This window comes from Prinia subflava, chromosome 9 (assembly GCF_021018805.1).
Source record: "Prinia subflava isolate CZ2003 ecotype Zambia chromosome 9, Cam_Psub_1.2, whole genome shotgun sequence".
Classification (NCBI taxonomy): domain Eukaryota; kingdom Metazoa; phylum Chordata; class Aves; order Passeriformes; family Cisticolidae; genus Prinia; species Prinia subflava.
The window spans coordinates 25,950,736-25,963,227 of NC_086255.1; the positions used below are offsets into that span (position 1 = coordinate 25,950,736).

Here is a 12,492-nt window from a genome sequence, read left to right on the forward strand (position 1 = left end):
AGCCCAGACAGTGACTAAGAGCCCTTCTGTAGCTCAGACCTCCAGAGGCACTTGGCTGAAGGGCTAAGCAGGCTGCCAGTCACCTCACCTGAACACATCATGCTTAATGTGTCTGTTTGCTCAGATCAGTCTGCTACAACAGTTGGTTGTACAAGGTGCAGGCAGAATTTATGCCCAAATACTCCAGACTCTCTGTGTTGTACCATGGACATTGTCTGGGGAGAAGCAACCCTGACATCCCCAAAATGCAGGATGCCTTCCGCTCAGTGGTGGCTGTTTAGGCAGAATGGGCCAGGAAGGTCTCCTAGGCCTAAACTCAACCAGATAATCAGTCAAGCAAAAATTAGGAGAACCAGTCATTTTCAGCCACATATTCTTGAAGCTGCAAACTGATGAGTTTTCTCCATATCTAAGCAATGACATGATTGTGTATGGATCAGCTTTTGCACTGATACATAAGATTTAATTAAACTTTTTTTCATGTATAGGAAAGAAATGGTATCTAGCCATGAAATTACCCAACATTAGGCTATTGATCAGTTTAGCTGTGTGATTGCACTCTTTCATCTGACCTTCCCTTGAGTTTCAGGAAAGATTGTGTCTTACCTTTCTGTCCAGAAATGTACCCTGCAGCCCATGCATGACCATTCACTGCAGTTCACTGCAGAAGCTGTTACATTTCAGCAGGGCAGAGAAGTAATGCTCCTGTACTTTGCAGGTGTTTAGAATGAATGTATATTGATTTATTCTGCATAGTTACAAATACATCTTGAAATAACTATCAGGTGTACACAGGAGTTAGTGTTTACTATGGAAATGAGAGTCAATAAATGTTAATTACATCCAGCTTGAGCTTATAACTTACACCATTACGATATAATGATGGAAGAAACAATCAGTCCTTCCTGGTGTGGGTTTTGCCATTAGAATGAACTCCACAGAGAAAGAAGCAATAGTTGATTTTAGTGGTGTTTGTGCATTTGGTGTTAATTTTTTAAACTTGCTTCTTTTCTCCTTGGTGAAGTTGTCAGGATTTACAAGTACTCTGTCACCTTCAAAGGGACCGCACTGCATTTTGCCCAGTAGGCAGATTTTATTGCTGCTTCCAGCATAAACGATAATAAATACAGCTCTGTGTTTCCAGTTGCTCTAACAGAGCCTCGCTCTTGTTTGAAAAATTCACTCAAGGGTTGTCATGAAAATGTTCCTTGTTGCCATTTGTGATTCACTGACAGTTACTTCAATGTTCCCCCATTCTGCAGCATCAAACAGTAGCACTTTAGTTCAGAGGTCTAAATTGCACAGCTCATTGCCACTTGAGTGAGCATTTTAATGTGACACTCATCATCCCTCAGAGTTGATAGGAGCAGTCACATGAGCAAATGGTCCCCAGTACACAAATTCTGTACGTATGGCCCACAGCCATGTTACTTGTGCAGAAAGACAGACAGTGAAGTTTTAAGGGCAGTTAAATCACCATCATTTCCATCACAATTTTATGCCCTAGATGTTCTGTGAGCCAGGTTGCTCTGTGATCTCTGTTAGCTTCTACTGCCTGTCTGAACTTAATTGGGAAGGACCAAAGTGACCCAGTGACTGCTTGGCAGCTGCCTGTGTCTCAGCACACTGTGTGGCCATGGGGCACAGCAGCGGCCAGAGGGAATCTTAGTAGTGCCCTAAACTTTGGGTTTCAGATTGTCTGCTCCAAATCCTCTGTCCACATCTGTGGCTCCAGGCAGGTGTCCTTGACCACAAGCTCCAACCATTCCTGTGACCAGTCAGCCCCCAGGGCTGAGGCGCCCATGGCCACGCAGGGTCTGCAGCCATTTCACTCCCAGAGCAGTGGGCACTGGCCCTTTTTGTGTTCCCCTTATGGCACAAGCACAAGTACCCACTCTGCCCCAAACACCTCACTGCAGAGAGACTTACAGGAGTTCAGTTCATTAATGTGCAGTTGCAATTTCACTGCTCTGATCTTGGCACACAGGCTGTGATTTCCCATTTCTCCCCAGGGCTCTGAGGTCCTTACTGTTGTTGCTCTTGATGGAGACAGAGGAAAGCCCAACAGTATTCATTACTCCATCGTGAATGGTGAGTAGGCTTGTCTTACATGAAATCTGAAGGGCACTCAAAACTACATCTGGCATTAAATTAGAACATCATATGCTAGAGTTTAATAAACCTGAGACAAAAATTCTCAGGAAATAGTGTCAGGTACCTCAAACAACTTCATGGCCCTGTCTAGCAGAGAATAGCCAAGATTCAGTTCAGTGAGTTTTAGTGTCTTCTTCACAGAACTGCACTTGGAGCTGTTAATGTTGCTGATTTGTTAAGCATCAGTAGCCTGCTTGTCATTTCTGAAAGTGTAAAGGGAGATGCATTCACTCTTCTGAGCATCTCTATCACTTGATCTGGGAGGTGAGATAATTCATTGGGAGACCCAGAGATGGCATTTGGAGGGATATTTTTATTCATACAGTGATGGAAGTGGCTAAACAGTCAAACCTCTGATTTCTTGGAGGAAATTATATTTACCAGTGAAGAGACACGGACTGTACTCTGAAGTGGAAGAAAACAGATGTTATCAGAAGATTAATGCTTTCCATCAGCTATTCTGAGAGTGTCTGTCACAGTTCTTTTAATAGCATGAATGTGAAACTTAGCGGAATTGATGATTCATTAGGTGGTGAAGACAACAGCTTAGAGCAGCTAAACTCCAGGCTACAGCTTTGGGGGCTTGGGGTTTTGTACTCTCTCCCTTCCAAAACAAGGCTTCCGTAGCAACTGGGCACCCCAACTCACAGGTGTGAAAGATCCCAAAACTTCCCAAGGAAATCTGAGGTGTAATTGAAGAGCTATGGAGTCAGTGCTTCATTGTGTTAAGTGATCTAAACAGCCAGAACAGAGACACACAGCTGAGTTTTTGTATTGGTATGGGATGAGACCATTGCTGAAGTTCCTTCTTAATGTGAGGGAATAAATAGGTAAAAGAAAGGTAGAAACATTCAGGGAAAAAAGGGTTGCAGAACACAATAGATAAAAAATGGAAAAGGCAAAAACAAAGGTGTAAAATGAGGAGCAAGAACAAGTGGGATGAAAATATACTAAACAAGGGAGAAATTGGGTAAGGAGAATAAGTGAAGGCAGAAGAACCAGGGAAAATGCCAAAGGGAAATAAGATTAATGAAGAAAGATACTGGATTTCCAAAGAAAACAGAGAAAGACCAGAAGGGTTCTCTGGGATAAAAAAGGTAAATTTTTAGGAAAGAGTGGGAAAGGAAGATGGAAGGGGTTGACAGGTAAGTAGAATAAAATATTACTTAATGGGGAGCAGGCTTTTCTCATGCCCATTAACAAAGGGTTTTGTTTCTGTGAAAAGGAAAAGAGGGGAGCCGAGTATGCTTTTAGTCCATAGAAACTTGAAAAACAGAGAACAAAAGATTGCAACAGGTTTCTGCCCGTGCACCTCAGACACTGGCATTATTTTTGACAAGCCATTATTCCAATAACTGCAGGCTGAGATGTCAAAGGACAAGAAAACATTAACAGCAAATAGGGAATTGTTTGTTCTTAATAAATATTTCTTATCCTGGGACTGTGGAATAATAATAGGAAATGCTCCAATCTTCTGAACATGCTGTATGGAGCAACACACATACTGCTACACGTACTCCAGGTTACCAATTTCCCCGGGAAAACTACACAATAACATGAAGTGTGGTGGTTTGAAACCACTATTGACTTAAACTTCTTCTCAGTCAGAATATATTTTGCAGGCCAATGTATCTTAATAATTGGGCATTGTGAGTCAATATCTGTTCAATGTTGTGTCTAGAGTGCTTTAATGAAGTTGCAGTTACTGTAGGTATTAGCAAAAGAGGATACTATTGGATGGTTTAAAAATCAGCATTGGAAATGAGTTTGAGAAAAAGAAAAATGACTGGGCTTTGAGGTCATCCTTTATTTCTGAAGGCTTGATCTCCTACATTTAAAGGAATTTTCCTCTCCTTTCCTTTCCTGTGCCATAAAGCACAGGATGTGGCCAATATTGTACATGAGGTAGCATCAGGGCTGCCCTTCCTGGGCACCAGCCTGCCCTCGGCTGTTTTGTGAGATGGCTCCTGACGTCCTGGTGAGACACTGCTGCTTCTCTGCAAGCTGGCATTTGCTTCAGCACAAATACAGCAATCTCAATAAGCTGCTGCCTGGAACTGGTATTCTCTCCAGATCAATGGAAATTGGGTAGCTGTAGCAAAGTCAGCCTGCAGCCCTGTCCTGCCTCTGTCTGATTCTGCCTCAGTTCAGAAACCTTGGGCTTTACCCCAGACACTCCAAAAACCCCTTTTTGTTCAGAACAGCCTTGCAACAGGCTGAAAGCTTTTTTTGACAACTCAGTGTTTAAGACCAGAAGACGCTTCTCCAGAGATGCTGTCTGAGGGAAGTGACTGTGTTTCTTTGAGGCAGATTGTCAGACTTCTCAGCTGATATTAGTGAGAGAAATGTTCTTGTTTCTCAGAGACTTAATTAAGCATTTGCTAATTACAATGACAAATGTCTGTTTGCGTCTAAACCAGCATATAAAGAAGACAGCGTAATTTAAACTAATACCAAATCTGCATGCCTGGATGCTGAGGCTTGAGGGGAGCCCAAGCAGGGTGGGAAGAGGAAAATGCTGACAGCTGCCCATAGGGGAAGAACTCCACTGAGCCATTCCTAGGGGGGAAAACCCTTTTTGGGCCTCATCTGTATTTTCATCTCACTGTGACCAATCATAAAAATGCTTCATTTTTAAAGAGTAGCTTCAGATCTACTGATAGATATGGATACACATATGGACAAAGATGTGCTTAATGAAGTGTATAGTTGATTTGCCCATGTTTGTTCAAAGAAAGAAAGTGTGGCATGTAAGCAGAGCATCTTGGTTTCATTACAGGAAGTGAGGGTTCATTTGAAATCAGCAACACAACTGGAGCCATTTCTGTGATAAAAAGCCCAAATCAGCTGAAGAAAGAAGTGTATGAACTAAAAGTTAAGGTAGGTACTGTGGCCACTTTAAGACTATTGGTCTAAAATGCCATGAGAAGGCATGATTGTCTAAAATTGTTCCATTTATAGCTGACTTTACCTGTTTCAGAAACCACCTCCTATATTTGAGCAGAGTGCCAAACAGTATAAAGCAGCACTAATTGCTTTTGTTGGGATATTGTTGTTGGGATATTTAGTGTCTCAAATTACTCCTTTTAAATGAAATCATCTAGTCCTAATTTCATCTCTGAGGCTAGAGAATCAATGTCCTTTACAGGCTGTAGATACCTGTTCTCTGTGTTTCCAGATTTTATTGCTAAATTGGGAATTAATGTCTTGAAACCACCGTGCTATGAGATAGGTGACAGTCAAATCTATGATTAGTAGTAGGACTGGGACAGATCATGCAGTGTCATGTCAGCATCCACTCCTGAGGGACTCATCAGCCACATACAAATATATGCTCACACCTTGATGAGCTAACACCTCGATGAGCCAGTATTCATGTGACAGGTTGTGTTATTTTAAGCAGTTTCTAAAGAAAAAGTGTTTAAAATGTAGAATTAAATTGCAAAGACTGTATCAGTTTTCTTCAGCATGTTGGAACTGCATATTATTGTTGTGGTAAGGACACTACCAGCTTAAAGCAGCTTGGAGGAACTGGACACGGCCAGAACCAATGGTAGCATCCCCAAGGGCACTTGCTTGCTCCTGGCTTCAAGCAGTGAGCTGTACCTGGGAGAACACAGAGTCCTCATGGGCTGAGTTAAACTCAGGCACCATTTCTTCCTCTATCAGCTTGCGTCACTGCAATCTGCTGTGCAGATGCAGAATGGGTTAAAGCCTTGCAGGCTTTTCTGATCTCCTAGTTATATATGTGGTGACCCAGAGCTCATGCAGGCTGCAAAAGCTGCTAGAGGAACCAAAAGGGTGTTATATTACATGCATATAGTGACAGGCGCCTCAGTTGCCACACTAGTGTCTTCAGAGAAAGTGCCTTTGGTTTTGAGCCCTTTGAGCAAAAAAGCTTATTAGATATAGCTGTTGTGACAAAAATACCAGCCAGTTTCTGTCCTGGCAGAAGAAATGCCTCAGGTTCAATCCAGTGAATCAGGCCTCACGTTGCAGTTGTTGAAACCCAGACAGATTTGATCTTGTGGTTCAGAAAAATAACAGCTATGTTTGCCTGTCTGTCTAAACTATATCCACTTTAAATTAAGCTCATCTAAACATCACAGCAGAATTGTGAATCAGAGACTAAATCTCAAAAAAGTATGTACTTTTTCAAATATTTACCTAAATGCCACAAGTATGGTTTTTCTCACAGTATTCAAGGCTGCAGTCCTTGCAGCAATGAGACAATGAACTGCCTGTGGTACCACAGCAAATTTAAACATTGACTTTCTTTTCTATTCTATCAACACTTTAGGCAAGCAATTACCTTGCCTCTATTGGATTATTTGTTTTTAGAGAACTGTTTTCACCTAGAGTGAGTTACTAAGATCACGAAATTAGAAGGAGAATCAGCTGGGGCTCTACTGGGACTGGTTTATTACCATAATCTTCTAATCATCATAAACTTCAGTGTGAAATGAACTGAGGTTTTAGAGAAATATAAATCTGTGAATCTTCCTACAAGTTAGAATGCTTTGCACATGTGGAATAATACCTGAACACAAATCTGAAGGAGAAAACACCTTCATCATTCTTTTCTTCCTCTTGCCTGCTGCAGGCATCAGAAGTCAGCCAGGAAGGTGACATCTCCGAGCACACATTTGCCATGGTGACCATACGGGTGGTCGACCTCAACAACCATCCACCAACGTTCTATGGAGAAAATGGTCCCCAGAACAGGTTTGAACTGACCATGTACGAGCATCCCCCAGAGGGTGAAATCTTAAGGGGACTGAAGATTACAGTCAATGATTCAGATCAGGTAAATGGAAACTGTCGACTTTTGGTTTTCCTGTCCTATTTTCCCAAAGACTAGAAAGAGCTGTCAGACAGACAAATGTCATTTTAGAAACTCAGCTGTTTCAGCTGTGTTCCCTGAAAGCCTAGGACAGACAAAGTAGTTGTAGGGTCCAGTACCACAGAAAGCCTGAACCCAGGGGTTCAGTTAGTCTGTCATATACTGTTATGCCAGTGGGAAGGGTGGTCCTACACCTGCAGCCCAGGTCTTGTGGCAACTGAAGTTGAGCAATCCTTATGAACTTTCCTAACTACTGGTTGTGTTCAGTTGTGCCAGTGAATGCCAGAGAACATATTCTCTTTGAAGATTTTCTTGGAGGTTCCAAGCCATTTAGTAACTTCAGGTGCAATTACTGTCTGCATCTTCTTCTGGCCCTTATGTTACAGTGCGGGTCTGCAGTGCATGGTTTGATAAGTCATTCCCACTGGAGTGATATTTTTAGGTAGTCTTAAAAATTATGCCCAAGCCAAACTAACTCTGAACAGATAAAGGAAAAGGGGAGAACGCTCCATCCATCCCAGCCTGCTGTCTAACTGACCTGTGATACCTGTAGGTACTATGGCAATGGTTGCCATAGGGACCCCTAAGCTAAATGCTGTATGAATGACATCCATCTGAGTTAGCCTCAGGTTAGGTAGTGACAAGAAAAAAGCTTAATGCATCTGAGAATTGTATTACTATTAGAAAGGGCTCTCTTCTGTAACTGTGCTCAGTATTGTGCTGGTTTGATGGTATTGTACTTTATCAAACCCACTGGCTTCTTCCCCCTCCCTCCTGCTGCTCTGCAGCGAGCAGATAAATGACTGCTTTCAAAGCAGTGCTACGTCTGTCCTGCTGTTGTCACGGGGGATGGTGCTGCAGAAGGGGAGAAACAAAGCCCATCTCTTCTCTTTAGAGAAAATATATATCTAGGCTGACAAAATATTCAGGCTGCAAGTTAGGCTATAAAATAAGCAGAAAAAACTGATAAATACACTGTATAGATTTCTCAAGAAGCTTCCTAACACAGTGTAAGGCATCACTCTAGGAGGGGTGGGTTGCTTTTCTTCTAAGGCAGAGAATAAAATGTTCTCCCTTCCATCCAAGATGATTCTGTAGAGAGGAAAATTAAGCATGTGTCTGTCTCTGCCACAGCTACTACAGATTCTTTCTTTTGGGGGAGTGGATGATACAAATGAGGACGAGGAAGCTGTGGTTAAGGTCTGTTTAGGCCTACAGTTCCATGGAAATGCCATGCTTACTTGCAAGAAAATTATACAGAAATTTCTCTCTCAGACCTCAACAGGGCTTAAGGCTCAGTGCTGCTGTTCCTCCAGTCTTTCCTGTGTCCCATGGCTGTTTGCTTGGAGGCATGGAGCAGCATGGCCTGCTCTGAGCAGATCTGGGTTCAGTGGACATCAGTGGCAGAAATCACTCAGCTGTTGGAGGGAGGCAGTTCTCTCCCTATCCCATGCCACCCTTCTAGTCATGTACAATTCCATGTGCCACACACTTTGTCTGACTTTGTATTGTCAGACTGTCCACTCTTCCCATCAGCACTATTCTCCATAGTCCAGCAGCTCTGGCTTTGTGTGTCTGGCTTTACCATCCAGCAAAAGAGAGCCCTTTATCATCTCTATAGCTGGGGGATGAGTTTGTGTGACCAAACAACACAGACCACTGAGTTTGGTTCCAAGGTCATTCTGTTTCCCTTAAGAGAATACTGCTGAATACTTTTTCTCTTGTCATGAGCTAGGGCTGCTCAAGAACTGCTCATAACAAGCTCTCCAGGGATACAGCTGAAAGTAAAGTTGTCCTGTTTGAAAATTATTATTAGAAATTCATCATCTCAAGATTCATGCTACAGGGAGAACGTGACACCAGGCAGGCAGTGAATCTGGCTGTTTGTCACAGTTAAACATGACACTGAGAAATTGGTGAACCCAGAGAGTTTGGTGAGGTAGGCTCAGCTCATTTTCACATCTTCCCTGTAAGGCAGAAATACGAGAATCCCCCTTTCATCTTTTCTCTTACATGTTGCAGTTTGGTTTAATAGAATTAGCCTGGCCAGCTGGCTCTGGCTCACTCTTCCCAACTTGCACACAAGTGGTGATAACCTTTTAGGTACTGCTGCTTCCCATGTTCTCTCTGGCTAGAAGGTTTCTCTGTGTAGTGAGATTTGCCTTCTCACCTCACCTGGAGCTGTCAAGTGTGTCAGATTTTGTTCTGCACAAGTGGAGCTCCTCTCTCCCCACAAGTGCATCAACTTCCAAAAGGTTTGGTATTTGCATCTCTGGGCTAGCTTAATCTAACCAGTGCAAAATATGGAGTACCTCCTCTGTTTGGAAATTGCCTGTGTTTGTGATTCTGCATCTTCATCATGCAGAATGCATGAAGAACAACTCACACAGCATGTGAGTTATTAGTTCACAGGCTGGACACTGGAAGTGTTCAAGGCCAGGCTGGATGGGGCTCTGAGCAACTTGGTTTGGTGGAAGGTGTCCCTGCCTGTGGCAGGGGGGGTGAAATGTGGTGATCTCAAACATCCCCTCCAACCCAAACCATTCTATGAGTCTGGGTTTGTGAGGTTTGTGTTGTCCTCACTCCAGCAGCTCAGTTGTCTTTCCTTGGTCAGACGCAGGAAGAGGCAGGACCTCCCTGCCAATATGCACGTGGTGTCATCTGTGTCTAGCTCTCAGTTGTGGCACGAAACCCAAGGCTTCTTGCCACAAGATTTCTCTCTTAGCCAGGCCTGCTGCAGGGTTTTTCCATTATGACTGAAAGAATCACCAAGCTTGTCAATCTATTTTAAGAAAAGCTGTATCTGTCTTGTGACTAGGGCTGGAGGGATTATACAACTAAGCTTCTTAGTGGTCTCCTGCCCAGGGGATGGAGAGCAGAGGGCTCTAAGCAGTAAGATTCATTTTCATTTTGTATAGTTTGAAGAAACAGAGCAATCTAGGCTGTGAGATATGTGCTGTTCACTGAAAGCAATCAATGCCCTCTCTGCTTTTATTCACAGGGAGCCAATGCTAAATTCAACCTCCGTCTCATTGGACCTGGTGGCATCTTCCGAGTGGTTCCTCAAACTGTACTGAATGAGGCTCAGGTTACAATAATAGTGGAAAATTCTGCTGCTATTGACTATGAAACCTTCAAGGTGTTGACCTTCAAGGTACTTCTGCTTTCCAGATCCTCTTTTTTCAGTGTATACACTACAAGTATGATGGATTTTGTATTTGATGTGATTTAGCTTCTTAATCCACCTGAAACGGTCTGATGCAGTATCAGTGACATGACATTCCATGTAAGGGAAACTCATTTCTGCCTCTAGTTCCCCACATTCACAAAGTTTAATGGATGCATCTGTGGACTAAATCAGTCAGTGCAAAGTGTTGATTTTTTATCTCCCTCTGGAAACTGTACATGTTGGTGGCTCTGAATCATTCTAGACTGAACCTTGAGGGTATTATTTCTGCACTCACAATGATACATTCACAGGATGAAATCCTAATTTCTCTGCAGCTAGAACTTTACCTGCTTAGTGCTAAGTAATTTGATTCACGATCATGTTTTTGAATGTTGGCAGCCTGAAGACCCCAGCTGACTGGAAGATAATTCCCTAAAATTGCTCACTGCCTTTGTCAGAGTCTATCTATCTACATGGCCATTTGCAGGCTGACCTGAGGCTCACCTGTGCTCTGAGCCAGCCATGCAAGAACCGGTTTCATCCAAAAGCTGGAACCTTGCATTATCACCTTCCCTGATGGATTCTTTGGCTCATCAACAAGATTATTAAGTAGTCTGGTCTTCTGTCAGCTGCCTCTGAACATAAGTGTAGATGTTTCAGTTCTGACTGCAAAGGATTGCATAGACAATCCCTATATTCATTTTAAAAATTTGTCAAAATTATCTAGCTGAGTTTTGTAATGTACAGAGAGGGGCATTTTTTTGCACATTCCTAAAGCCAAAATTCCACAATTTTGTTCTCCCCCTTGCCATACAGTTTGCTTTGTGTCCTTAGCCACTTATCACTTCAGTATGTTTCAGGCCTCTTCTTGTAATGTTCCTAAGCCATTTTGAGCTTTATAGGTTATAGATGCTACAAAAATATGAAGCATCATTACTGTATTAAAGTGGAATATTCTGAAAGGGCCATAAAGTGCTACTGAAACTAATTATAACAAGTGCACATTTATTCAGGTTAAACTACCAAAAGACCAGTAAAGGAGTTACATATGGCCTCCTCATGAATGCCAATGGAAATCAAAGTAGTTAATGTGATTGCCATGAACACCAGAAGAATTAATTACCAGGAAAAAGGATATATATTTTTACAGCTTAAGCAGTATTCACCTTTTTTTAATTATTTGTACTGGAGAAAGACTTTCCAAAATTATTTCTACTGGAGACTATAAGACTTGGCTTAGAAAGTGCAGCCTTTGTCTGGATTCCAAATGGAGAAGGTGCAGATGGATGATATGGTAGCAATATCTGGCACCAAATACTTGATAAAGGCCTCACTGCTGGCTTCATTTTCCTGCAAAGTTCAAATCACTTCTTACCCAGTTTTAGTTGTCAGTGTACTCATTCTGGTTAGAATTTTGGATTAAATATATTTCTATTTAATATGTATCTCACAACAGCTTTGAGAGGTTATCTTCAAGGTTTTGGGGTTTTTTCTGTAAGCAATGATCCCTTTCCTCTAGTTTGTTTTTGAAGAGTAAAATGCTAGAGAGTAATAAAAGCTAATTTATCTGGGGGACAGACTGAAAAATTTTCTGAAGGAAAGGCTACTACAGAAACCTATCTTCCATTTAGTGCTGGCTCTTAAATGGAGTTGGTAGTCAGGACTTCCTTCATTTTCAGCTGTCAAGAGCTCGAATGGGTTTCCCCAAGTATGGCAGCTATGATAATTCACACATCTCTCAAGTCCCTCTGCCACAGGGGCCAGATATTGCTGTCTCACCTTGTTATGGGCTGCCATGCTTTGGGGGCAAACCTCCTGCCTCCACCTCCTCCAGCTTAGAGCTCCTCATGCCTTGGCAGGAGCCTGGACATGCTGCAGACCCTCACATCTACAAACTGGGACCAGGTGAGGCTGCAATTATCTTCAGCTGCCAAAATCAAACTCCATTTTAAAAATGTACCCAGCACTTTTAAGACTGTATGTCAGTTTGCTCTTCTGGCACTTAAGTATTAATTGTTGATATGTAGTCCTGTGAAGTGATAGTTTTATGCTATTTTTCTTCTGTCTGCATAAAACAAACAATACAGGTCATAAGACACTGCAGGCAAGTAAGCTGACAAAATTTCCTCCCTGAAGGAAGACGATGTCAGCATGTTGACATAGCAGGACTGTGGCTGCTTAAAGGAGAGGGAACAAAAAACAAGTGTAGAAACAAACTAAAAATACTGAGCTTTCATAAGGTGTACTAAGATGGGCTGATTGCAGCAGCAAAGCTGATTTAATTGCAGATGTTATAATTTAGTTATAGCTCCACATGCACAATCAG

At 42.3% G+C, this 12,492-nt stretch overlaps 1 protein-coding gene across 1 annotated transcript in view; it reads left to right on the forward strand.

Moving 5' to 3' along the window:
- CDHR1 (cadherin related family member 1) overlaps positions 1–12,492 on the forward strand; it is a 42,679-nt gene that overhangs the window by 15,345 nt on the left and 14,842 nt on the right. Inside the window, exons 9-12 of the mRNA XM_063406483.1 lie at positions 2,013–2,091; positions 4,934–5,034; positions 6,758–6,961; positions 9,999–10,151. Of these exons, the coding sequence (XP_063262553.1) occupies positions 2,013–2,091; positions 4,934–5,034; positions 6,758–6,961; positions 9,999–10,151 (537 nt within the window). The remainder of the gene's footprint in view (positions 1–2,012; positions 2,092–4,933; positions 5,035–6,757; positions 6,962–9,998; positions 10,152–12,492) is intronic.